This window comes from Melanerpes formicivorus, unplaced genomic scaffold, assembly GCF_026170545.1.
Source record: "Melanerpes formicivorus ecotype bairdi unplaced genomic scaffold, bMelFor1.0.p_v2 SCAF_70, whole genome shotgun sequence".
In the NCBI taxonomy this organism is placed as follows: Eukaryota; Metazoa; Chordata; class Aves; order Piciformes; family Picidae; genus Melanerpes; species Melanerpes formicivorus.
The window spans coordinates 422,954-450,599 of record NW_027142422.1 but is presented as its reverse complement, the minus strand read 5'-3'; the positions used below and the strand labels follow the sequence as shown (position 1 = coordinate 450,599).

General features: G+C 46.0%; 1 protein-coding gene across 1 annotated transcript; it reads left to right on the top strand.

Moving 5' to 3' along the window:
- The first annotated feature begins 344 nt into the window (after nt 1–344).
- Nucleotides 345–27,646, top strand: CIP2A (cellular inhibitor of PP2A). The gene is made up of 21 exons (XM_068163060.1): nt 345–475; nt 1,933–2,080; nt 3,433–3,545; nt 6,250–6,344; nt 7,028–7,124; nt 8,105–8,227; nt 8,369–8,514; nt 9,612–9,687; nt 11,846–12,073; nt 12,549–12,708; nt 13,597–13,738; nt 14,633–14,732; nt 15,437–15,555; nt 15,648–15,840; nt 17,594–17,668; nt 17,752–17,862; nt 18,776–18,972; nt 20,753–20,866; nt 23,633–23,715; nt 24,243–24,382; nt 26,128–27,646. Exons 1-21 carry the CDS (start codon nt 374–376, stop codon nt 26,296–26,298), a joined length of 2,733 nt encoding a protein of 910 aa, XP_068019161.1. The 5' UTR covers nt 345–373; the 3' UTR covers nt 26,299–27,646.

Here is a 27,646-nt window from a genome sequence, read left to right as displayed (position 1 = left end):
GTTACTGCTGGGGGGATTCTGATTGGACTACAGAAGGGAACGCTTCCCCGTGAGAATAGCTCAGCACTGGAACCATCTGCCACGGCAAGCAGTGGATTCCCCTACATCGGGTCCGTCTGAAGGCTCAGCTGTGCATGTCTCCCCCTAGTGGTACAGCAGCAGAATACTCTCCCCTCTACCTCCGCTGCCGCCGGCCGGCACCCTCACTATGACTCCTCCTCGCTCCCACCCCCTGAAAGGAAGATGGCGGCGGCCGCGCCTCCCGTCGTGCCCCGCGGCTCAGCCCGGCGCTGGACGTTGCCGTCAAAATGGCGTCGGCAGCGGGAAATACGAATGGAGTCTCTCGTTGGTGCATCTAAGAGGCTGAGGCGCTATGGATGCTTTGGGGTGCATGAAGTCGCTGCTCCTGGCAGCCACGCAGTACCGGGCCGCCAAGACACCGACCAACGCGGCGCTCCTGCAGCGCAGCCTGGAGGTGAGAGCGGCGCCGTTCCTTGGACGGTCCCGTCCTACCCCCCCCCCCGGCTGGTCGGTGGGAGCGGGGCAGTGCGGGCGGGAATGGGAGGCTGTCTGTGGTGTCCCCTTGGGCTTGAGGGCACGGATGGCTCTTTTCGGGTGTCAGTGTGAGCCGGGCTGTCTCGGATGTTGTTTCTCTGGGGCCGCCGAGGCGCAGGCTGCCGGCGCGCCGCTGCTGCCTGCCGGCGCCCGGCGGTGCTGGACGGACAGGGCCCGCGGCCCGCCCCGGCGCTCGGCGGCCGGGGACGAGAGAACGCCACCCGGGCCCGCTTCTCAGCGGGGCTGCTAGCCAGGGAGGACGTCCCCCAGAAAAAATGTCTCCCTTTCCAGCCCTTGCTGACGGCCTTTAACTGTTTCACAGTGCCTGTGTGTACTTCCAGACGTGTGAAGTGCACACATAGGCTAAACGCATACTGTGCCTCAGAAGGGACTTTGTAGGTGTTTTGGCCTTGTTTTTAATTCCATGCCCCTTAAATCCTGTCCCGCAAGGATAATTTATTTTCACACCTTACAATCGCTTTTGAACGATGGGCTGGTGTGTCTGGAGTGTGTCTGAGCTTGTACCTGGAGCCTCAGATTCTGCACCACGGAAGCAGAGAACGTTTGGGTGGAAGGGATCCACAAAGATCATCTTGTCCAGCACCCCTGCAGCTAGATCAAAGTTGGTCAGAGCCTCATCGAGCTTGACCTTTGTTGTCTCCAGGGATGGAGCCTCCACCACCTGCCTGTTCCAGTATTTCAAAGGTCTTTAGGGCTAAGGAGCAGGTCTGTCCATTTCTCTGACCTGCAGATAAAACCCTGGGTACACCAACCCTTGTGCTGGGCACGCTTGGTTTGTGTTGGGATAGTCACTGAATGGCTTCATCTGCAAGCACCTTTTTCAAATCCAGCTTTATTAATTGCTAAACCATCAGTGTAAGAGCATTCAGCTCAGCTTGCTTCCTTCCACAGCTATGAGGTTGAAAAGAATGCTGTTAGTATGAATGCTGTCAGAAAGGAAACAGAAGAAACTTCAGCATGTGGGCATGGCACTTCAGGACATGGTTTCATAGCCTCACTTCAGGACATGGTTTCATAGCCTATATATAGTTTATAGTCTATAGTTGGACTTGGTGATCTTAGGAGCCTTTTCCCACCCAAACAATTCTGTGATTCCAGAATCTATCCCAATGTGAACTTCTTTCCTTCCAAGACTGAAGGGAACACACCCACAGAAAGGAAAGCCAGATTTTCTCTAAGCTTTTATTTCTTTTTTTTAATCAATTTTGCATACAAATGTCCTGTTAGTCTGCCACTCATTCACAGCTTGTCAAATGGTGCAAAACCTATTTAATATTCCTCTGTGCTTCGACTTCTTGTGTCAAATAGCTCATTGCAGTTGAGTAATTAAGGTTGGCTTTCTCCCTCCCTCTCCAGGTTATCTCTGGGCTGAAGCTTACACGATTATTTGCTTCAAACCAGATTCTACCAAGTGAATGTCTCAGCTGCCTAGTAGAACTCCTTGAGGATGCTAACATAAACCCATCTCTGACCTTGTCTGTCATTACTTTGCTGTCACAGCTAGGTAAGGTGTGCTCTGAACTTTTGGGGAAAGGGAAGACAAGACAGGTGCTGATTCTGTGGCATGAGTGATGAACCTCTTGGGAAGGACACAACATTGTGAAAGACAAAATGGTTTTCATTGTGGTACTGCTCTCTGCCAAGCCACCTGGCCGGAGGTACAAGGCCAGATCAAATCTGCTTCTCATGGCCATTTAACATGTTAAGCCATCCCTGTGAAATGGCAATGTCCATGCTTGTCAGAATTTGTTTCCTGACTGAACAGGGTGAAGAGTTGTCCTCTTGTCTTTGATTAATTTTTTTTGTCTTCTTTTTTTTGAGCTTGATAAGGCTGAAGTGAAGAAACACACCTAGAGGATGCAAAGATAGAGAGAAACCATGTTACATCCACAGTTTCTAACATCCCACTGCAGTGTTTGCTGGCTGGCAGCTTGGGCTCTCCAGTGGCCTGAGCTGTGCACATAAAGTTTCCCAGTTATGAAGGAGGGAGGTTCTGCTGCCTCTTACTTGTGTCTTGAGATGGTGTTGGTGGTTTTTGTTTGGGTTTTGTTTCTCCTTTCCATTTCACAGAGGTGGGATTCATTGTCTAGGGAAGCTCTGTGCTCACCATAACCTACATGTCTAGGTTACGCATGCAGCAGACAAAAATTGTCCCTTCACTGCTTGATGTCTTATGCTGTAGGATTAGTCACTCAAGATTTGAATCCTTCATGATGACTCCTTGTTAATCTTCTCTGATTCTTGGAGTTTTTTCATCTTTCCTTTTATTTTCCACTGTGAAATTGTACTTCTTGCAGATTGGTTTTTTAACAGGTTTTTTTTCAAGCCTACTGATTCTGGAGGAAATTGTTCTTCCCCCAACTGTTCTGCTGCTTTAACCTGTCATCCTTGTGTGCTGTGTCTCTTCCTGCACTACCTAAGCAGAACTGGCTTTTGAGCTTTAACTCATAGTATCATAGAATCAGTCAGGGTTGGAAGGGACCACAAGGATCATCTAGTTCCAACCCCCCTGCCATGGGCAGGGACACCCCAATTGCTACTAAATAACTCTGTCGAGTTACCAGTTCTGGTTTACTTGTAACATGAAGCAGGAAACTGAGATCAGGGGATTTAAGCTTTAAAGCCTTTTAAATGCTGGTGTTGAGATCTCAAATAGAACTACAGCTTTGTAGGTAGGAAACAGTCCTTCAGTATCTTAAGGAAATGTATTTGTGTTTGAATTAACTATGAGTTGGGAAGTAAGGTAGAGATGCAACTGATTTGTAGCTGTGTTTGAAATATAAAGGAGCAATGTTGGCTTCTGCTTAGACTGCTATTAGATACTTTTTATTGTTATTAATAATTCTTAATCTCTAGCTCTAGACAATGAGACTAGAGAAGCTCTCCAGGATACCTACAATCTGACCAGCGTGTTGGCAGGAGTGGTTCATCGAAGTTCTACCAATCTTAGTGACCCAGTCTTACTGCAGGTAACAAAAGCTAATTCACAGAATGGTTTGTGGGTTGGAAGGGACCTTCAAGGCTCTGAAGCACAGGCTGAAACTGGATTCATTTGAGATTGCTCAGGTATTCACCATAGATTCATAGAATGGTTTGTGATGGAAGGACCTTGAAGATCATCTGGTTCCATCCCCCTGCCATGGGCAGGAACACCTTCCACTAGAGCAGGTTGTTCAAGGCCTCATCCAACCTGGCCTTGAACACCTCCAGGGAGAGGGCATCCAAGACCTCCTTGGGCAACCAGTGTCTCACCACCCTTACTGTAAATGAGTTTTCTTTCTAATATCTAGTATTGATGCTTCATAATATTTGGCTACTGTCAGACAGGGTTCATTAGACTGTGTGCAAGGAATACATTTAAAAGCTCTGTCTGCAGTAATGTGTTGAGGAGAGTTGATCTTAGCTGTGTACTTTACTTGTTTATGAGCCTAGTGTGACAAGATTTTTTACACTAGAGTTTTGTAATCTCTCTTTGGTCTTCCTTGTGCTTTTCACCTGCTCTACTTAAAACCATTACACCCACAATAAATTCAGCAAAAAGAATGAAAACCACAAACCAATAAACACACAGCCAACAATCACACAAAAAACCCATGGTTTAAAAGCATTCCAGGAAACTGCTGCTTGAGAGCTTAGGAGGTTGTTTTATCTGCCAGTGAATGCAAGAGGGCTGTGCTGATGGAAGCTTACTTTTAGGAGCCCAGTGCAGACATTAATGATTTAAGGAAACAAACCTTTACTTTTTTAAGTGCCCACATGCCTTCTCCCAGCCTGACCACCAATTTTAGAGGAGAATACAATTAACCAGGTTGGAAAAGACCTTTGAGAGCATCAATTTAACCTGGCCTTGCTGTGCATTTAAGAGTGAAGTTTTCTTTATTTTTGAAATAGCCACAGGTTTTCTCAGGAGTGCTTTAAGCTTTCAGCCAAGTACTTTCTGGTTACTTGTGGTAGTGTCTCTTTTCTGGAGAGGGGAAAGGAGAGCAGCCCAGGGGTGTGCTGGCAGAGGGGAAGGGAAAGCAGCCCAGGGGTGTGCTGGGAGAGGGGAAGGGAGAGCAGCCCAGGGCTGTGCTGGGAGAGGGGAAGGGAGAGCAGCCCAGGGCTGTGCTGGGAGAGGGGAAGGGAGAGCAGCCCAGGGCTGTGCTGGGAGAGGGGAAGGGAGAGCAGCCCAGGGCTGTGCTGGGAGAGGGGAAGGGAGAGCAGCCCAGGGCTGTGCTGGGAGAGGGGAAGGGAGAGCAGCCCAGGGGTGTGCTGGGAGAGGGGAAGGGAGAGCAGCCCAGGGGTGTGCTGGGAGAGGGGAAGGGAGAGCAGCCCAGGGGTGTGCTGGGAGAGGGGAAGGGAGAGCAGCCCAGGGCTGTGCTGGGAGAGGGGAAGGGAGAGCAGCCCAGGGCTGTGCTGGGAGAGGGGAAGGGAGAGCAGCCCAGGGCTGTGCTGGGAGAGGGGAAGGGAGAGCAGCCCAGGGGTGTGCTGGGAGAGGGGAAGGGAGAGCAGCCCAGGGGTGTGCTGGGAGAGGGGAAGGGAGAGCAGCCCAGGGCTGTGCTGGCAGAGGGGAAGGGAGAGCAGCCCAGGGGTGTGCTGGGAGAGGGGAAGGGAGAGCAGCCCAGGGGTGTGCTGGGAGAGGGGAAGGGAGAGCAGCCCAGGGGTGTGCTGGGAGAGGGGAAGGGAGAGCAGCCCAGGGCTGTGCTGGGAGAGGGGAAGGGAGAGCAGCCCAGGGGTGTGCTGGGAGAGGGGAAGGGAGAGCAGCCCAGGGGTGTGCTGGGAGAGGGGAAAGGAGAGCAGCCCAGGGGTGTGCTGGGAGAGGGGAAAGGAGAGCAGCCCAGGGGTGTGCTGGGAGAGGGGAAAGGAGAGCAGCCCAGGGGTGTGCTGGGAGAGGGGAAGGGAGAGCAGCCCAGGGGTGTGCTGGGAGAGGGGGTTTGCTAGTAGTTCTTTTGGCTCTGTGGAAAAGCAGTCAAACATCCAGTGAAGAACACTTCTTTCATGGTCTGCATATTTCTTAAAGCAGCTGGAGTGCCAGAAGATGCCAGTCAGTGAGAGAGATGTTTGTAACCAGCAGGTAGATCTGATTGTAAGACCTTTAAGCTTTGATGAGATATTGCCAGGGTGAGATTTTGTTTCAGCTGATATCCTAAGCTGTGATTTTTCTCATGTTTATTAACTCCACACCAGCTCAATTATGTCATGTGCTGAGACAGTGCTGCAGGCAGGGCTTTGCCAGCAGGCAGGGCTTTGCCAGCAGGCAGGGCTTTGCCAGCACTAGGTTTGTCTGCAGTGTTCACAGCAAACCTGTTTTCCTATAAAGAAAATTTCTGCAAGGGGTTGCAAAGCCCTTTTTGGATTTTGGTGGAACTTCTAGGTCTTTCAGTAGGACAAAGCCCCTTTCTCTGACAGAACTGAGGACTTGCTGAGGAAGCAAAGGGATGAATTGGATGGGCTGAAAAGGTAACTTTTCTGTCAGAACAAAATCTTACCCATCTGCCTGAGCTTTTAATAAGCAGATTGAGGACAAGACTCAATGTGCTTGCAGCAGCTTGTGTAATTATGCTGTTATTATAGAGCCTGAAAATTAATGCAGTTGTGATGTCTTATTTGTCCTTTCAGCTTTTGTAACTTGTAGCATTCTTCAGTGAGATGCTGTGGGAAAGGCATAATGTGACTAACATTTTGTTTCCTCAGAGCATTCAATTGCTGCAGAAGCTAACCTACAACGTCCCAGTCTTTTCTGCTGGTGCCAACATTGATGAGTTAATTTCATTCCTAATGCATCATGTGTAAGTGTGTGCTCTTCTTTTGGGCAATACCTAAGTTTCTGAACCATTAGCATATTGCATTAGCCTGGTCTCCAGACTGAGCTGTGACATTTTTTGCTCTGAAGTTAACAGAATGGTCTTTAAAAAACCATGTTGTTACAGATGATCACATGCAGTGATTGTGGGACTTTGGGTGACTGAATATTGACTGCCTCTGTAGCCCACCTCCACACCCCTGGGAGCAGGCAGCTAACAGAGAGAAAATTGCTGTCTGTCATTTGGAGCAGACTTGTTTCAGATGAATTTGACTGTGGTGTGAGTGTCCTTGCAAGAGCTCTAATGACTGACACTTTTTGGTTTTCCCCTCAGATGTACTCTCTGCCCACACTGTGGGGATTGCACTATGAATGTTGCTTTGCTTAGCAGAATGGTGTCTAATTAAAACCAAACAAAAAACCCCCACAAGCCACCAAACAACAACAAAACCACAGCACCCCCCCAAGCAACACAAACAAAATAACCAAACCAACCAAAACACCCCACAAAAAAAACCAAACCCCACACACAAACCGAAGTCTAGCAATAAACCCACCACACAAAGTCCCCCAGTCACACAGTTCCCCACTCTGACCTCTCTTGTCATGAAATTCTGCATGTCTTAAGAAAAAAAGCTGTGTTTAAACTTGTGACATTTTCTTTTCAAGTCAAACCACTGAAGATGAGTTAATGATCCCGTGCTTAGGGCTGCTGGCAAATCTCTGTCGTCACAATTTGTCAATTCAAACCCAAGTCAAGTCTTTGGTAAGAGTTTTGGTTTTGTGGCCTGAATCTCTGGCAGGAAGGGGAAAAGAGCTCTTTGGGGATTTACCTTAGTATTTCATAGGCATTTCCTTTGTGACAATAACAGCCCTGGCCTGCCTGCTCTGCAGAGCTGGCACTTGGTTTTCTCCTGTTGGAGAAAATACCCACTAGAGCAGGCAGCTGAGTGCTCCCTTTCCTTCCCTACATTGCTGTGTCGCTGCAGGAACTTGTGTTATGCATTCAGCTTCTGCAACTGTTCTCTGCATGTGGAAGGTGAACTTAATGTTGTTAACATATAAAGACCATAGTTGAATTTTTGGCAACCTGCATTAACTTTGGCCCAGAAAGGTTTGCCATTTGAAAGATGAATCAATAAAATACCACAGATCTCAATGTCAGGTGAGGGGGCTTTTGAATCCACTATCTGTGGATGCCAGATGCATTAACTCAGTCCCTGCCTCTTTGTAAATCAGTGCAAACAGAACTTCTTTCTTCATTCAGAAGCACAGATTTGTCTCCATGGCAGTGAATGTTGTGATGTTTTACTTTTGAAGAGGGGGTGGAGGAGCAAGGAGGAGCTATTGTCAGACCTGATCACGGAGCAGAGAAAGGGATGGGAGTCAATGTGCAGTGGTTATCTTCTATTACATACTGCAGCAAAATAAGTTTTTCATCTTTCTTTAATTTTTTTCCTTAGCTTGTGTAGGTTGGTTGTTGTTTTTCAGCTTTCCTCACACAAGTGCAACAGAGAATTTAGTCACAGATTGCATCAGGTCGGAAGGGACCCTCAAAGGTCATCTTGTCCGTGTAGTTGTTGGCATCACTAATGCTGTGCAGCAGCACACCAAAATAGGTTTCCTAGAGAGCTGTTATCATCCTAATATTGTTGTGTGGCTCATAGATATGTACAGTCTGTCAGTTTGGTGTTTTAGAGCACAAAGTAAAATTGATGATGTCTGTGTTCCTCCTTTTCACTGTAGAATAACGTGAAGAGCTTCTATCGTACCTTGATAAGCTTCCTGGCCCACAGCAGCCTGACTGTGGTTGTGTTTGCACTTTCAATATTGTCAAGCCTTACTTTAAATGAAGAAGTAGGAGAAAAAGTAAGTGATACTTTGAAGTGACAGTGGATGTGTTGGCCAGTCACACTGGCCAAACAGAACTTTCATTCCAGCCAGTTTTAATCAGCAAAAGGCCTGGCAAGGTAACCGTGTGCCCAGACATCATTTGCTTCTACCTTGCAGCTCTTCCACGCTCGAAATATTCATCAGACATTTCAGCTCATATTCAATATTGTTGTAAATGGAGATGGCACTCTCACAAGGAAATACTCTGTTGATCTCCTCATGGATCTTCTGAAGAACCCCAAAGTTGCAGATTATCTTACCAGGTATGACTTCGCTTCCCAGAAGCAGAGGATTAATTTTCCTACGAGCTCTTGTTCAGTTTCTTCACTGCATGCTCTTCATACTCACAGTATCACTGAGGTTGGAAGTGACCTCGAGAATCATCGAGTCCAACCTGTCACCACAGAACCCATGACTAGACCATGGCACCAAGTGCCACATCCAGTCCCCTCTTGAACACCTCAAGGGATGGGGACTCCACCACCTCCCTGGGCAGCACATTCTAATGACGAATGACTCGCTCGGTGAAGAACTTTCTCCTCACCTCGAGCCTAAACTTCCCCTGGCACAGCTTGAGACTGTGTCCTCTTGTTCTGGTGCTGGTTGCCTGGGAGAAGAGGCCAACCCCTTCCTGGCTACAACCACCATTCAGGTAGTTATAGAGGGCAATGAAGTCACCCCTGAGCCTCCTCTTTTCCAGGCTAAACAATCCCAGCTCCCAGCCTCTCCTCACAGGGCTGTGCTCAAGGCCTCTCACCAAACACTGGGAAAAAAAAATCCCTAGGTGTTTTTTTAAATGTTACTAGTTCACTGTAAATGCTGCACCTGGAACTAGTTCTTGTGATTCACACAAGTGTGAATCAAAATCTGCTTCTCCAGTGTAACTCATGGAATACTGAGTAGTGTATTTAGTAATTCTCTGAGCAGTATTGGCAGTCAGACAACTTGGTGAGTAGCTGCCTTGCCTTTTGCAGGCCTATTTTATCCTAAAGTGGATTAGTGTGCTTTAAGCAGTCACAATTTTACTGGGGAGTGTCTGGGGATTGTTCAGCTAGTACTTCTTCACATACAGCTAGCTGCATTTAGCTGCTGACTTTCAGTCTAAATCTAGCAGTAAAACCAGCTCCAAATCTGATTTGCAGCTTATTTTAAGGAATTTGCTTTCATTCTTAGAATTTTTGTTTGAAGTTCAGTCTTTTTCAGATAAAAATGACATTATCAAAGCTGTCACTGTTCATTGAAGTGTTTGGGGTGAGGAGGAGAGTAGGACACTTGCATTTTCACTTCCTCTGAGTCTGTGTGCAATACTTTCTCCTTTTTATTAATGTGTTTGTGTTTTGTTCTCCTGTGTGTGCTGCAGGTATGAGCACTTTACCTCATGCCTTGGTCAAGTATTAGATCTTCTTCATGGAAAGGATCCTGAGTCATCATTTAAGGTATTTTCTGCTTGCTTGGTTTAAAAGTAGAGTGTACAAATCCCAAGCTAGTTCTGCTTCTGTAGTCATGAGTGGGTGCCTTATGTCCAGGGGTTGATGATGGAATACATTGACTTTAGAACCCTTCAGTGACCTACAGTATTCACCAAGTTTATATTTTATAGATTGGATTTTTTTTTTCAACTTGTTGGAGTTGTTTTTCTGCCATATTGTGTTTCTGCTGTCAGGCAGCAAGCCAAGGCAAACAGATTTTGTTCCTTGGCTAATAAGAAATTTGGGGATTTACCAAAAAATGCAATCTCTGGTTAAAACTTGAATTGATACTGCTCAGACTTTGAACTGCTAGAGGAGTAAGTTCTTCCACGTTGAACAAATTGATGGCACATTTAGTTAAGCAGTTAACCATTGCCTTTAGCTTTCCCTCTTAGGAAGAAGCTCTTCAGTATGAGGCTGGTGAGATACTGGAAGGGGTTGCCCAGGGAGGTCATGGATGCCCCTGTGCTGGAGGTGTTCAAGGCCAGGTTGGATGGGGCCATGAGCCACCTGGTCTAGTGGAAGGTGTCCTTGCCCATGGCAGGGGGGTTGGAGTAGGTCATGTCTAAGGTCCTTTCCAACCTATGCTGTTCTATGATTCTCTAGATGAAATATTGGCTACCTGTTGCTAAACACCAAAATATGAAATGCTGTGGAAGTATTTGGACTAAATACATTTGGCAAACATACCTTAGGCTCTTTTCTTAATGAATATGTTATACATCATAGTAAATGCTAATGTTTGTCAGAGATTCATAGAGTGGTTTGTGTTGTAAAGACCTTAAAGATTATCCACTTCCAACCCCCCTGCCATGGGCAGGGACACCTCCCACTAGACCAGGTTGCTCAATGCTTCTTGCACTTACAGGGAGGGGGCATCCACAACCTCTCTGAGCAGCCTGCTCCAGTGTCTCACCATCCCCCCTGTAAAGAATTTCTTCTTTATCAAATACTGATCTTCTCTCTTCCAGCTCAAACCCATTGCCCCTTTTCCTATCACTACAAGCCCTTGTAAAAAGTCCCTCCCCAGCTTTTTTGGGGCCCATTCATGCCCCTTTTGTACCTTTGGTTTTTGCTGTTTATTGATTTTTCTTTAGGAAGATAAATTGATAAGCTTTCCAGAGTGTGTTGCTCTCTTAAGTATGCACAAGTGAATGTCTTTATATCTCTCAAGACTTTTTCTCCTGGAAGGAGGTTGTGCTGAGGTGGAGGTAGGTCACTTTTCTCTATCAGACCAAGAGGGAATGGCCTGAAATTGTGCTATTAGGTTGGCTATTAGAAAAACTTCTTGACTAAAAGAAAGGTCAGGTATTGGAAGAGCCTGCTCAAGGAGGGTGGTGGAGTGTCTGGAGGCATTCAAGAACTGTGTGGAGATGGCAGTGTGGGACATGGGTAATTGCCATGCTGGTGGACTCCATGATCTTGGAATTCTTTTTGAACTAATTCTGTGGTTTATTCATCCTGAAGTGTATAAGCATTTCTACTGCTTGTTAGATCACCAGCCAACAGTCCTGCATTTAGAATAGAATTAACCAGGTTGGAAAAGACCTTTGAGATCATCGAGTCCAACCCAACACCATCTAATCCACTAAACCATGGCACCAAGCACCCCAGCCAGTCTCTTCCTAAACACCTCCAGTGATGGTGACTCCACCACCTCCCTGGGCAGCACATTCCAATGGCCAGTCTCTCTTTCTATGAAGAATTTCTTGCTAACATCCAGCCTAAACCTCCCCTGGCACAGCTTGAGACTGTGTCCTCTTGTTCTGGTGCTGGTTGCCTGGGAGAAGAGACCAACCCCTACCTGGCTGCAACCTCTCTTCAGGTAGCTGTAGACAGCTTGAGAGCTTTAAGAGAGCCACTCACACATCCCTGCAGAAGACAGGCAAGCTGGCTGTGAGAGGGGAGCCTGCCCCTAAAGAAGGGAAAGCAACACACTGAATCCTGTCAAGATTTGCCAGTCTGATGAACTGTTTCTGCTGCTGCCTTGGCTTCAAGGAAGGAAAACTCTTCTTCAGAAATCTCTGAAGCCCTAAAGGGAGTCACACAGAACTTTAGGTACTGCTCTGAGTGTTGAAATGTCTGTTGATTTAAAAGCTGTTGAACTCTGATTCCCTTCACACAGATCCTGGAGCTGCTGCTTGCCTTCTGTTCGGTGGTGGAGCTGCGTCACAGCCTGCGGCAGGCGGTGCTGGACCCAGCTGGCTTGCCGCGCTCTGGAAATGCCAGATTTGTGACTCGCTCCAAGCCTTCTGAGCCATCTGTTGCATTGGTGCACTTGTCAAACCAACCATTGGAAGGCTCTGCAGACTGTTCAGTTCTAGCATTGCAGGTGTTGAAGGAGATTTTGGAGGTACCAAGGCTGGTAGCTGAGTTTTAAAGAGCTTCTTAGCAGCTCTATGTTTTTTTTAATAGCGTTGTACTTGAAAACCACTATGTAAAAAATATACTGGAAACTAAATCCTTCCTGCTCTGGAATTCCAGGCTTTGCAAAACAACTGTTCTTCTAGAAACAATGCTGTATTTTAGAAGTGTCTGTGCTGAAGGTTAAGTGGAAGATAGGGCAGTTCTTGAAGTCACGAGGTAGATGCAAAGCTATCAAAGAATTGCTTCCCAGGACTTGCAGAAGACAGGAAGTTTATCCTGTTACTGTGCTCTTTGTTAAACTTCCTCCTCCTATACAATACTGTTTCAGATTAGTAGCCTTAAACCTGAAATAGGATGAGGCCAGGGAAGCTAGAAGACAGGCTGGTGGAAGAAGAGGTAGTGTAGGCTTGGCTTTCTTTTACTGTAGTTCTAAATATTGACATCAAATGTCTTTGTTACAGGATGCAAATAACAGTGGGAGCAGCACTTCAGCCAAACACTTGGTGGATCTTTTGCTGCCTGTTCTTCTTGATCATCTTCAGATGCCAGAACAGACTGGGGATGAGCTATTGGTGAAGAAAAAGTGTGAAAGAATGGTCAAGGCTATTAATGTCCTGACAAATATCCTTTTTATGTGCCTTTGGGCTGCTAATTGGTTATTCCTCCACTGTGATCTGAGAAGAAATGTCCATCTTGGCTCACTTTAATGGCTTTTAATGCCAAGGACTGCCCTAATTTCACTGGAGATTGCCATCTCAAAAAGATCTGAAATAGCTTTCTAATTGCTGTGAAATGATTTTGTAAGTGCAGTGGTGCAGGGCAAACTGTGGTAGCCACATAATAGTATAGAAGCACTTTGCAGATCAAAAAGGGAGATTGAATGTTTTTCTGTTGAGATTGCAAGGGGAGTTGGGGTGGCCATCTTCTTGATCAGTACAGTATTTTCACCTAGCTAACTCAAGTGCAGCTTCTAGTTGAATATGATACAAATCTAGACAAGTGAAACAAGGAAAACCAATCATTTTACACTCCTCTTGAAGCCCTTAGTGTCATGAAGTAAAGAGGACATGATGGCAGGATGTAGTCTTGCATCTAATCTGAGTTCTGTGAAGAAGTGTCTGCAAGATCACTCCTAGAGAGCTGGTTTTTGTTTTGAACATTGATTTTTCACTGCCTTTGTTTGTCATCTTTCTTTTTGCCACTTACTGCTGTGTCCCCTTGGTGTTTCCAGTGAGTGAACTCAAAAGTGAAGCTGACTTGGCTTGTGAGTTAAACATAGACTCATAGAATGGTTTAGGTTGGAAGGGGCCCTGAAGATCATCTAGTTCCAACTCCCCTGGCATGGGCAGGGGCACCTTCCACTGAGTGGCTTGTGCACTTAAGGTTTAAAACCCTTTTTGGAGGTTCTTGTGCTTTGATACACTATGTTGGTGTCCTTTATTATTAGAGAGTGTTGCCTTGTGGTGCCAATCCCTAATCACAGATAGATTTATTCTTAACTCTGCCTACTCCTCTGTAGTGATGACACACTGAAAAAGCATACCTCAAAGGTATTGACTGCCAGCCAGTGCACATCTCTGATAGAACACCAGTTTACCTACAGTGGGATCGATACTGGTTTGGGGACAAAAGCAGCAGACTCTAAAATGTGGTAAGCACACAGACTTCTCTCACATCTGATTTAGTAAGGGCTTGTCTGAAAGTTGTGAGATTGCTCTGATGGAAAGTGGATTGGGACTGAAATGACCATTTACATGTCTGCAAATTAATGCTTTAAAATCAAATTCAGCCTTTTTGTGGCAACAAAGTAACATTGCTCATCAGGGCCCAAAGGAAAACCAAGCTGAAATGTTTTCAGCGTAAGCTGGAGATCAGCCTAGGTGGAACAGTGGCCTTGAGGAGAAAGTTCTTCACAGAGAGAGTTGTTAGGCATTGGAATGTGCTGCCCAGAGAGGTGGTGGAGTTGTTCAGGAGGGGATTGGATGTGGTACTTGGTGCCATGGTTTAGTCATGAGGTTTTGGGTGACAGGTTGGACTTGATGATCTTTGAGGTCTTTTCCAACCTTGGTGATTCTGTGATTCAAACCTCATTCAGTAGTTCAAGCTCATCCAAACTGAAGCTTACCAGACCTGCTCCTGGCACTTAATTTTTCATTTTGACTTTAAGCAGCCTACACATTAGTGTAGGAGACAGTGACTGCATTCCAGCTCAGTGTCATTAACCTCAGTGTTGATATAACTTCAGAGTTATATGGCCAAAAAACAGCCAAATATATTTGGACCTAGAATTCTATCCTCCTCCTCTTGAATGTGGCTTTTTGTGGTCTTCACTGTTGGCATCCTTGGCCTTCTAGAGAGGCTCAGCAGCATGTCCAAGGAACTGAGTGATCTTGATGTAGCCATTGTTGCCTTGCTAGACATTGAATTTATCTGTAAACTTAATGTTTTATCTATCAGTGCTGTTATTGATCAGACTTCTTGTTTCTCCTCTTCTCTCTTTTGGGTTTTCTCATCCACTCTGCTTTCCACTGGTGTGTTTAAAAAGCAAACTTGCTGCTGATATCATTTTGAAAACCCTTGATCTTATGAGCAGGCTGAAGCAAGATGTGCCTGGTATGGAGGTCAGCTTCTACAAGGTTTTACAGGTAGGGTTTCTAAGATGCCTTACGAAATGCATCCCTGAAGGAAAAGCCTCACTGCACTCCAGCAGCTTCACTTCTGAGGGTTAAAACTCCTTGAGCAATCTGTGAATTCCTGTGCTGGTGGGCCTTGATTCTGGAGCCCCTATTACAAGAGGGATGTGGAGGTGCTGGAAGGTGTCCAGAGAAGGGCCACAAGGATGATCAGAGGGCTGGAGCACCTCTCCTATGAGGACAGACTGAAGGAGTTGGGGCTGTTCAGTCTGCAGAAGAGAAGGCTCTGAGGTGACCTCATTGTGGCCTTCCAGGATCTGAAGGGGGCTACAGGAAGGCTGGGGAGGGACTGCTCAGGGTCTCAGGTAGTGATAGGACTAGGGGGAATGGAATGAAGCTGGAGGTGGGGAGATTCAGGCTGGATGAGAGGAGGAGATTCTTCCCCATGAGAGTGGTGAAGCCCTGGAATGGGTTGTCCAGGGAGGTGGTTGAGGCCCTGTCCCTGGAGGTGCTTAAGCCCAGGCTGGCTGAGGCTGTGGCCAGGCTGATCTAGTGTGGGGTGTCCCTGCCCATGGCAGGGGGGTTGGAACTAGATGATCCTTGTGGTCCCTTCCAACCCTGACTGATACTATGATACTGTGATGTCTGTGTGGTTTTGGGTTGGGTTTTTTTTGGCCTGTTTCATCTTGGTTTGACCACAGCAGCTTTCCTTTCAGGACCAGCGCTTGATTACGTCTTTGACGTTTGCTCTAACATCAGACCAGAGAGAGCAAGTCCAAGTGGCACTTAGAATACTGTTTGAGGCTGCACCCTTACCAGATTTTCCTGCCATAGTGTAAGTTTCTTTTTGTGATAGTCTGCTGGTATGGAGCACTTTGGTGGTGTATGTAGCAGGGTGCTTCATTGGTAGCCTTTTTGTTTCCATAGGCTTGGAGAAAGTATTGCAGCAAGCAATGCTTACAGGCAGCAGGAGACAGAGCACCCATCCAAAAGAATCCAACTGCAGTCACCAGTGACAACCATTACCTCAGTGAGATGTTCTTCATCCTGTCCTTCAGCTGATGAATCCACAACTTCAAATATTCAGGAATTAATACAAAAACTCCATTCTGGACTAGAGGTTAGTGGAATTTATGTTCCTTTGTTAAATAGTTGACACTTTTCTACTGTGAAGTAGGAATTGAAATGCCAGCATCAGGCTATAGCACAGGTACCAACATGCACTGTGCAGCAAGACAGTTTAGAAGCTGGCAGGCTGGAAAGCAGGTCAGTGGAGAAGGACCTTGGAGCAATAAGTTACCCATGGGGTAGCAGTGTGACCTTGTGGCCAAGAAGGCCAATGGTATCCTGTAGTGCATTAAGAAGAGGGTGTCCAGCAGACCAAGGGAGGTTCTCCTGCACCTCTGCCTGATCAGACCTTCATATCTGCATTAGATCAGTTTGAAGACTCATTTTGATAGAGTGCTGGGCCATCTCATTTCAACTATGCTATCACTTAGAAAGGTTGGCCCAGATGGTTCTTGGGGTCCATTCCAGCCTGGCATCCTGTGATTCCATGATCAGTGGTACTGCCTTCAGCTCTAGCTTTGCAAGCCTCCTTTCTCTTGTAGCTGGTGAAACTGGGCTAGCTACTAGTTCCAGTTAGCTGCTAAATTAATACTGAAAAATGTCAAGTGAGTCTGCACTGGCTTGCTCCATCCTCTGCCACAGCATGCTCTCATTGACCAGCCTTTTCTGGTCTATAGGTGCATTGCTGTAGTAATTAATGTAGTTAATTAGCAGCAACAGGTGCCTAGCAGCACTAGTGCAGCAGCTTCCAGTGACATGGCATGTTGTAAAGCTGCTTTGATGTTTTGAGGGGAGAAATTGAGTGAGTCTTTTCTTAGACCTTTTAATTAGCAGAACTTCCATTTGAAAGATCAATATACCCAGTCATTTGAAATATTCAGTACTTCATCTCTCTGTGTGTTCTGTAAGTTGTGAGAAGCTCAAATGTGTGTCAAAGCATGACTGAGACCACACTTCAACAGGATCACTGCATAAACAGTGAGGGGAACTCATGGAAGCCTTTCGTATAGTAGTAATAAAAGGACAGGGATGGCCCATTTGCAAGCAGGAAAAAATTGCTTGTGCCCTACTTTAGGGACAGAAATGAGCTGAGAACTGGGGCTGTGTAGGGAAAAAACCCTTGCAGAATCACTCAAAATGGTGCAGAGATGGTAGCTTTTGAGTAGATGTTCAGTGTGTATACAGCTGGCATAGCTTGCTTCAGGAATATGCTGGATACAGGAACAGCTGCTTCACACTGGTGTTGCCTAAGGGAGAAATGTCCTGAAATCACAAAGCTGCATTCTCACTTGACTTGGGCAAATATTTTAATAAACACTTAGAACTTGTTGTGCCATACATGGTACACTTCCTCTAGTAAGTCAATAGTTTAGGTAGTAAGTTCTGTTCTGGCTAACATCATTCCAGAAGAAGTTTCCTAGGCCTTTCCTGGTAGCTATGTTGAGGAGGCCATGGAGTATGGATGTGGTTTTTCAACTATTTTCATTCTGCCTTGTTGATATTAAGGGAAATTGTCTTAGGTTTCCCACGAGGGCACTGAGAGATTAGACCAAAGGGAGCTGTTTCAGAGTGCCAATGGACTGATAGCCTTTTGCAGATGAATGCTCTTCAGCCTGCAGAGTTCCATTGTTCATAGGCCTTCCACAGGAGTCAGGTGGATGGATTTGAGCAGTCTCGGATGCAGAAATAAGAACTCAGAAAGCTGGGGGACAGGTGGAGTCCACAACACTACTGAGCTCTTTGAGCCCTTTATCTGTCCAGTAAATACAAATTGCAGTAGCAGTAAATGGCAAACCTTTCCCCAGATGAAGGAGCCTCTCCCTGACGTGAGGATATCGGACATAATGGATGTCTACGAGCAGAAGCTGTCAGCATTAGCAGTGAGTACAACCTGCTGCATGTGGGTACATTGCTGTCTGTGCATTCAGAAAGTGTTGATGAACAATGTTCTTTCTGTGCATAGTCCAAAGAAACCAAGCTGCAAGACCTTTTGGAAGCTAAGGCTTTGGCTCTGGCTCAGGCTGATAGGTTGATGGCTCAGTACCGGTGTCAGAGAGCCCAAGCCGAGTCTGAGGTAAGTAGCAGGAGCTTCCTTCTGAAACTCTGTTTGTGTGGGTAGCTTACCTGAGATTGTCAGTGGCAACTTCACTGCTTACCTTGCAGTCAGCTGCTTGCAAGTTAGGGCAGTCTCACTTTTCATCCTAAACATCCTGATTTCCTCTGAACTACTCATTGGAACAGTTTTCTTTCATAGACTCATAGAATGGTTTGGATTGGAAAGGACCTTAAAGATCATCTAGCTCAATCCTTTCCCTTAGAGGAAGTTGTAGAATCATAGAAAGGTAAGGTCCCTTCCAACCTCAGCCAGCCTACACCAACCCCTCTGCCAGGGACAGGGACACCTCTCAACTAGACTTAGCTGCTCAAAGCTTCATGCAACCTGTCCTTGAGCACCTCTGGGCAACCTACAGTCAACAAAGCTAACCTGCTGTACTGCTTATGGCTTGTTACCATCAGTGTTAACTTAATGGTAGTGTTACTGAGAATTAAATAATCCTGCTTAGTATAATTCTAGCTACAATTTGCTGATACCTGGAGAAATATTTCCTGTTTGTGCCTTTTAATCACTTGTCAGAGGTGAACTTTCAAACACAGCTTGCTTCCCTGAGGCATGCATTTGAAGTGTGCATGGAAAACCCAGAATCATTTCTGGTCTTTAAAGGTTATAGGCTGCAGATCACTAAATCAGTGTTGGGATGTATAATTACATTTCCCCCTTTCCCCTTTCCCTGCCTGTAAAGGGAGATTAAGGAATTGAGTGAACAAATTAATCTGTAGCTAATGCTAGGTAAGAGAAATCCTTTCCTTAATGTAGCTGATGGCATTTTACTATGCCTACTGCAGAGTGACTGATGAAACAGAGCTGCTTATAATGGTGGGTTGTTTTTTGGGGGGGGGGGTTTGTGGGGGTGTCTTTCCACTCCCAGGCAAGAACTCTTGCTGCAATGTTGAAGGAGGCAGAACGGAAAAAAGAAGAACTTAATGATTTGCTGAAGGCTCAGCAGGTGGAATCTGAAAGGGCACAGACTGATATTGAACAGCTCTTTCAACACAACAGGAAATTACAAACAGTTGCTGAAGAACATGAAACACTGAAAAAATCCTCTGTTGATCTTCTTCAGAGGTAAGTGGAGGATCTCTAAGCAGTGCTTGCTGGTCTAAGTGTTGAAGCCCTTTAAGCACATTGGGAGGGCAGCATTTTGTGCTGCTTAATGGAATTTTCACTTAAAACCATGGTTGTTTTTGTCCTTCTATATGCTTATCAATGGGACTGATGTAAGTTACTGAAAAAATAGTAATATGTTTGAGTCCTGTGTCCAGTTCTGGGCCCCTCAGTTTAGGAAGGAGGTTGATTTGCTGGAGCATGTCCAGAGAAGGGCAACAAAGCTGGTGAGGGACTTGGAACACAGCCCGGTGAGGAGAGGCTGAGGCAGCTGGGGTTGCTCAGCCTGGAGAAGAGAAGGCTCAGGGGTGACCTCATTGCTCTCTATAACTACCTGAAGGGGGGTTGTAGACACACAGAGGTTGGTCTCTTCTCCCAGGCAACCAGCACCAGAACAAGAGGACACAGTCTCAGGCTGCACTAGGGGAGGTTCAGGCTGGAGGTGAGGAGGAAGTTTTACACAGAGAGAGTGATTGCCCATTGGAATGTGCTGCCCAGGCAGGTGGTGGAGTCACCATCACTGGAGGTGTTCAGGAGGAGACTTGATAGGGTGCTTGGTTGCATGGTTTAGTTGGTTGAGTGGTGTTGGATGATTGGTTGGACACAATGATCTTGAAGGTCTCTTCCAACCTGGTTTATTCTATTCTAAATGGAGTGAGGAACAAAGTTGTAGGTGTTGGAGAGTCCAGTTCAGTGAATAGCATGACCATGGTGTAAAAGTGGGCATCTTTCTCTAGGAAGCAGTTAACAATGCTTAGTCTTTATGAGTACTATACCATACTCTCAGCTGCTTTGATCCTGTTTGATGTCTTGATGACATGCTATAAATAGCATGGGGAAGCAGCCAATAATAGCATGTCTGCCTCAGGTAGGAGTTTGTACCTGTGAGCACTTGTGTAGCATATTTAAGTGAAATGGGGTAGAAGTGAGGTAGAAATGAGAGAGAATACAATAAACCAGGTTGGAAGTGACCTTCAAGATTGCGTCCAACCTATCATTCAACACCACCTAATCAACTAACCCATGGCACCAAGCACCCCATCCAGTCTCCTCCTGAACACCTCCACTGATGGTGACTCCACCACCTCCTCAGGCAGCCCATTCCAGTGGGCAATCACTCTCTCTGTGTAGAATTTCCTCCTAACATCCAATCTGAACCTCCCCTGGCGCAGCTTGAGACTGTGTCCTCTTCTTCTGGTGCTGGCTGCCTGGGAGAAGAGACCAAGCCCCAGCTGGCTACAACCTCCCTTCAGGTAGTTGTAAGGAGCAGTAAGGTCACTCCTGAGCCTCCTCTTCTCTAGGCTGAGCAACCCCAGCTCCCTCAGCCTCTCCTCACAGGGCTGTGTTCCAAACCCCTCACCAACTTCGCTGCCCTTCTCTGGACACCTTCCAATAAGTCAACATCTTTCCTAAACTGAGGGGCCCAGAACTGGACACAACCTAACCTGACCTGCTATTGAAACTTGGCTCTTTTTTTTCCAGTTCCTTTTTTTTTACCTGTTCCTAATTCCTCCAAGTATGTTCACTTTAGAAACAACCCCCCCCCCCAAGACAAACAACAAACTGCCAACAAAAAAAAAAACCATCCAAACCTCACCCCCCTGCCCCCAAACACTGCTTTTAGCTTGATTGGGATGATTGCAGAGATGATGCCAAGTATTCTCATTTGAGAGCCTATTAAAGTAAAAGCTCTTCAGAAGCACTTACACTCCTCAACCCTAAGCTCCTAATTCACTTGCAGGTATGAAACAACTGAAAGACAATATAAAGATCTGCAGATTTCATACAATTCACTCAGCAAACAAATGGAGGCAATGCAGAAACAAAATGAGTCACTCAAGCAGCAGAATGACAGGTGAGTTCCACTGGCAGGGGACTTCCACTGAGGTATTGGAATTGTTGTTGTTTTTACAAAGCACATTAAAGATAAACAGGATTAAACTAAAGAGCACATCAGTCTCAACTTCTCAGTTGTGTTGTAGGGAACACTTGAGAATTGGAGCTAAAGGAAGTAAAAGATGCTTCAGGGTTATTTTTCTATATATAGGTGAGGTGAAAATCTGTAGTAGTGACTTTAGTTCATTTGGTTTGCTCCTGTGTTGGTTGAGGGTGGGGAGACTTCACCCACAGACTTCAGTGACAGCAGGACTTTGAAAAGCCCAACAGAAACATTTTATGAAGTAAACTTGCATGCCTTGGAGCTTCTCTAGGTCCTTTCCATTTTGGTTTGAACAGTTTATTTCCCCTGAACTAAGGTGCTTGTCAGTTCTACAAGATTCTGCCCTTGATGCTTCAGGTAAAGGACTCTGTAGGAAATCTGTAAGAGAATAAATAATTGGGGTTTGGAGTTTTGTTTTCATGAGATGGGAAAAATATCTCTGCCCAAGCATTCCCTTCTCACTGGCATAGGATTTGGTATCTTTTGGTGGTGGTTGAATTCTGAAATGCTCTTTTCACCTGGAGATTTTCACATATTCCTTTGTAGCCTGCAAGGTTTCTCTGTCATATCAGGGAAAACCAAAAAACCCACAACAAAACCAACCAACCAACCAACACCACCCCCAACAGTGCCCCCAACTGAACACACAAACCAACAACACTAAGGTAATGATGGTTAAAAAAGAGCTGCTCAACCCTCCTAAACTAAACCTTCCAACAATTATGTCAGAGAGAGTGTTGCTTAGTATTGTGAGTGTTGTAGAAAACATCATTTCTCAACCCAAAAGCTAGCATTACTTAGCTCTTCTTGTGGACTAATTCTACTTATTTCCCCCCCCTTTTTGATGCCTTCAAAGAGAGATCTTCCAGCAAGGAATCCAAGGGAATAGGGTTCCTCTTTGACTAACCTTATTTAACACTTCATTTTGTAGAAGATAGCAAACAGGCTTTGAAATAAAATGCTGTTCTGGGTTTTGCTTGCAAAGTTCAGATGATCCTTCCAGGCTCTTGCCTTGTGAGTAATCAGAGCAGTCTAAATCACTGCCTTGAGTTCTGCTTCAACTGGAAGCATTTTCATACCAATAACATCAGTTTGCTACTGATTGAATCTGGAGACATGCTTTCACTAGCACAGGGTACAGCTCACTGTAATTGGGGAGATTTCTTGTGAAAAGTCGCCTTTTTAAAGGCAGGTCACCAAATCACAGCATGGTAGGGGTTGGAAGGAACCTATAGAGACCAAGGCTAAGGCAGGGTTGCCTAGAGAAGGTGATCACACAGGAACATGTCCAGGTGGGCATGGAAATTCTCCAGATGGAGATTCCACCACCTCTCTGGGCAGCCTGTTCCAGTGCTCCACCACCCTTAAGGTAAAGAAGTTCCTCCTCATGCTTAGATGGAACTTCTTATGTTCAAGTTTGTGCCTGTTACCCCTTGTCCTGCCACTGGACACCACTGAAAAGAGACTGATCCTGACACCCACCCTTTCAGTATTGATCAGCATTGATGGAGTCCCCCCTCAATCTGCTCTTTTCCCGACCAAAAAGCCCCAGCTCTCTTAGTCTTTCCTCATCAGAGGTATGTTCCATCTTTGCAGCCCTTTTCTGTACCTTCTCCAGAAGGTCCCTCTTGAACTGGGGAGCCCTGAGCTGGACACAGTGTTCAGACATGGCCTCCCCAGGGCAGAGCAGAGGGGGAGGAGCACCTCCCTTGACCTGCTTGCCATACTCATCTTGATGCACCCCAAGTTAGGGTAGCAGTTATCATCTGGATATTCTTGACCTGTCCCAAGTTAAATGGAGACCATGGAAATTCTCTTCTCCTCTCTTGGCTGGAGGATGCAGCTTGGAAATTGGGAGGTAGGGAGTGGATAAACAACTCAACAAGACTGACAGCAGATGCCATCTGGGCAAGGCAAGTGGCAGAGGGAATATGCTTTAGAAATTAGGCTGGCTAGTAATGGAACAAGTAGATTGGCTTCAGGTGCTCAGGTTGCAGCTGTGATGCTGGTAGATTTATAGATTCATAGAATGGTTTGGGTTGGAAGATCATCTAGTTACAATCCCCCTGCCATAGCCAGAGGCACCTTCCACCAGACCAGGTTGCTCAAGACCTCATCCAACCTGGCCTTGAACACCTCCAGGCAGTGGGCATGCACAACCTCCCTGTTCCAGTGTCTCACCACCCTCACTGTAAAGAATTTCTTCCTAATATCCAGTCTAAGAAATTCTTAATCACTGATGGCAGTGATTTTTGAGTTGGGCTGCATGACAACTTCTGTTGTCTTGTGGTATCTTGAATACCATATGGCTGTGATCAAAAGCAACAGGTTCTGATGGCGTTCAGGCTCCAGGTATGAACTTCTTCAGTGTTTTCCAATGTGTCTCTGTGATCAGAGAAGGGAAATTAGTGTTTCATGAAGGGGGGAAAGGAAAGAAAATGGGGAAGGGACAGAAGTAAAAGCAGGGGGAGGAAATTAAACAGGAGTGGTGAAGGAAATAAAGTAGAGGGGAAACAGGAAGTAAAATCTATCTGTGCTCACACCCTGCAGATTCATGTTTGATGATTGGAAGCTCCTGGTAGCAATTGGAAATTACACCAAAATAACACTAGCTTCTTAAGGCAGAAAAGTGGTGGCATTATCTCACTTCAATCATTAAGATTTCCTTCTCTGCAATTTCAGGACTGCTGCACAGTTGGTAGAAATGGAAGACCTCAGAAAACAATTACAGCAGCAGCTACAGGAGAGAGATGGCAAAATAACAAGTAAGTCAGTAGCCTGGCAGTGACTGGCCCTAGAGAACTGACTAGGCATTGTTTGGGGCACTGAACAAGAAGCTGTGCCTTGCTAAGTCACTTGTCAATCTTCAGCTTAGCCATGGAGCTGTAATTTAACATTTGAATGAAACAAATGCAGGATGTTGGCTTTGAACACTGCTCCATGAAAAAAAACTCCCATTTCCCAACCTGTGTGGACTTCACTGACCCTCTGCACAGCATCACACCTCGCCTCGGGATCTTCTTACAGCATGTCTGTAAAAGGATGCCAGAGTTCTGTGAAAACAGGCAGAACTGTTGCCTGTAGGAGCTGCACATTGCAAGAGCTCGCCTCAGGTCTGCTGCCAATGACTGGAAGCAATCACCCAGAGTCAGCAGTAGGTGGCAGTACTCAGTAATTCAATTAGCAGCAGCCATGTTGCAGCTCAAAAATAACAACTCCTGGTTTCCTAGGTGATGCAGCATTTCTCTTCTAAGTTTGGCAGCCCCTCTCTTAATGCATTTGTTTTCCTAAGCCCTGCAACAGAAAATAAAAGTCCTGGAAGAAAAACTGAAAACTCAGCAGAAGGAGCAAACAGATCTGGAGCAAGCTATAGACCTCCTCAGGAAAGAACTGAGTAAAACAGAGCAAGCCAGGAAGGAGCTGAGTATCAAGGTAAGGAATTCTGTGCACCTGCATTTAGAGACTTGCATTTGAGAGATCTGTGTCACTGATGGAGCTGGGAAATCAATGTTCCAGTGGTAAAGCAGCTGGGAAAAACATCCTAGAACAGTCTGTGCAGTGTACAAGAACCAATTCAGCTTTGGGGAGTGCAAACTTAAGAGAGAAGAGGTCAGAGTCAGGCTCTAATGAGGCTGTCTGAGGCATGGTGTAAGCACATGATGCTTGGAAGGGGAAAAAACAAAGAAACACCAGAAAAAAGGCAACAAAACCCCAACCAAAAACCCACAAATCCCCCCAGAAAACTAAAAAAGACCTAAACAAAGAAGAAAAAAACCCCAACCATACACACAAAAGCAAACCAACCACAAACAAACCAACTGTAGCACAACATTAAACTAATGAGTGTCACCAATTCCTCTGCAGAAGCCTTGGCTGCTTCAAACCGAGGATTGGTTGACTTCCCCCCTCTCACTGGGTTAAGCTGCACATGCATACACCCCAAGGCATCTGTTTTTCTCTTTCCCTGAGAAAATAAAGCATTTTTATTCCTGGGAAGCAGAGAGCAGTTTGGCTATGGCAAGTTACTGAGGAATGTTTCAGTAACCAGCACTATGTCTGCAAAGCCTCAGTGCAGCCTGTGTATGTCCTTGCTCGTAGGGAAAATTCCCAGGGCAGAGGTTGATTTGTAATTCATTTTAATTTCATTTATACTGGTCAGCAAAGGCAGAATGTGCAGTCTGGCAAAAGCATTGGCTGTGTTTTCATTTCCTGGAAGCAAAACCTAGGCCTCTCCAGGCAGCGTTATCCAGGACAGAGCAAACACTTCCTTTGTCCACGGTAAATATTTACCAGTGTGAGGCTTGAAATGAAATGTGGCTGGCTCAGCAGTGAACCTGCTGCTGCTGATTCAAGGGAGCACCAAGCTGGGGGCAGGAGTTGATCTGCTGGAGGGTAGAGAGGCTCTGCAGAGGGACCTCGACAGGCTGGACAGATGGGCAGAGTCTAAGGGCAGGAGACTGAACACAACCAAGTGCCAGGTTCTGCACATTGGCCACAACAACCCCATGCAGTGCTACAGGCAGAAAGGGACCTGGGGGTACTGGTTGATGGTAGGCTGAACAGGAGCCTGCAGTGTGCCCAGGCAGCCAAGAGGGCAAATGGCATCCTGGCCTGCATCAAGAACAGTGCTGGTGAGTGATTTGGAACACAGCCCTGTGAGGAGAGGTTGAGGGAGCTGGGGTTGCTTAGCCTGGAGAAGAGGAGGCTCAGGGGAGACCTTATTGCTGTCTACAACTACCTGAAGGGAGGTTGTAGACAGGCAGAGGTTGGTCTCTTCTCCCAGGCAGCCAATACCAGAACAAGAGGACACAGTCTCAAGCTGTGCCAGGGGAGGTTTAGGCTGGATGTTAGGAAGAAGTTCTATACAGAGAGAGTGATTGCCCATTGGAATGGGCTGCCTGGGGAGGTGGTGGAGTCGCCATGAATGGAGGTGTTCAGGAGGAGACTTGATGGGGTGCTTGGTGCCATGGGTTAGTTGTTCAGGTGGGTTGGATTGGTTGGTGGGTTGGACACAGTGATCTTGAAGGTCTCTTCCAACCTGGTTTAGTATTATTATTGTTACTTGGTGCCATGGTTTAGTCATGGGGTCTGTGGTGACAGGTTGGACTCGATGCTCTTTGAGGTCTCTTCCAGCCTTGGTGATACTGTGAATTAGAACACTTTATTTGTTTCTGCAGGCATCTTCCCTGGAAGTTCAGAAATCCCAGCTGGAAGGGCGCTTGGAAGAAAAAGAAGCCCTTGTAAAACTCCAGAAGGAGGAGCTGAACAAACATTCCAATATGATTGCCATGATTCACAGTCTAAGTGGTGGCAAGTTGAGTGCAGAAGCAGTGAACCTCACTTTATAAGGCTGTGTGTCCTGAAGACTCTAGTCATTTGTGCATCTGTGTATGAATATATGCCAAGACTTTTAAACCTGAAGCTAGCAAACTCTCTGACTTGGGGTGGGGGGAATCTGCCATGACAGTAGCCTGGCTATCATCTGAGGAAAAAGTAGCAACTGTGGAAGATTTGCTCTGAAAACACTGAGCTACTGTCTAGCAAATAAAACCCAAATGTAAGTAGCCTTTCAACCCTGAAGAAAAAGTACTGATTGAGGAAGATTTGTTCTGAAAAAAATGAGCTCCTGTGTGGCAAAGAGGTCTTCTGATGGCTTTGGCAGAGCTATTATCCTCTGTATTAAGAGCTGAATGCAGCTGGTGCTGGTGCAAAGCTTCCCAAGTGTATCTCTATATAGGGAAAAATAAGCAAAAGAGGGAGTCACTGTCAGCTTTTAATGTTCTTCTCTTGCCTGTCTGTCAAGCAGGGTGCTTCATAGCTTCAGCACTGATTCAGTTTAACTTTGACTCTTCTGCTGGCCACTATTATTTCTTCAGTGTTGCTTCCTGGTCCCTAAGTTACAAACCAGAGCCAAATGAATTGTATCAGTTAGAGCAGGCCACACTGAAAGATGTATTTCTCAGGGTGTTGGTGCAAGTGCTTCATGCAGTACATGTGTGGAGGCATTGCTAATTAACAGAAGATACCCATGTGAGCATGCAGAACACCAGGTCTCAGTGACTCTCCAGCAAGTGGCATGGTGCTAAGATGAAAGGCATGAATGTGTACAAATGTTTCTGAAGTATGAGATCATTTTTAAAGTGCTAGGTAACAATTTCCTACTCCTCCACCACCTGCCTGGTGCATGCTGGTTGTTGTCAGCATGGTAGCTTTCTGCTCCACACCAAGATCTCATGCTGCTCAGACTACAGCTGTGCAGGTAATTTGGGATTCTTAAAACACACTTTTCATAGGCAAGACTGAGACCAGGATTTGGTGGGGTTTGAGTGGCTGAAACACTCCTCTTGAGTTCACACCTGACATGCATGACCTGTAGTAGTTGGCAGAACTGTTTCAGGGCTGTCTGTTGGTAAACCAGAACTATTTCTTAGCTGTATTTTGGTGCCAGAGTGTGGGATGATGTAATGTATATGTATTTTCTGTTCTGAAGCATTATGACCTTCTTCTCATCTCTAGGTTTTAAAACACCTGAAATCCTCTGTGTTTTATTTTGTCAGTTGTGTACTCCTTCATGTCTTACTGACTCTGTTCAACAAGCCTGCTCCATTCTGTGGCAATTCTGCCACAGCAGATGAACTGTATCTATTTTAACCTCTCTAGGCATTGGGTTGGGTCTCTGAAGACCTGGGGAATAAA

Bases quoted from the DNA above. Each gene is read 5' to 3' on its own strand.
- CIP2A (XM_068163060.1), top strand. From the start codon at position 374: ATGGATGCTTTGGGGTGCATGAAGTCGCTGCTCCTGGCAGCCACGCAG. The intron at 20,867-23,632 runs GTGAGTTCCACT...CTGCAATTTCAG, and splicing joins CTCAAGCAGCAGAATGACAG to GACTGCTGCACAGTTGGTAG. The intron at 23,716-24,242 runs GTAAGTCAGTAG...TGTTTTCCTAAG, and splicing joins GAGAGATGGCAAAATAACAA to CCCTGCAACAGAAAATAAAA.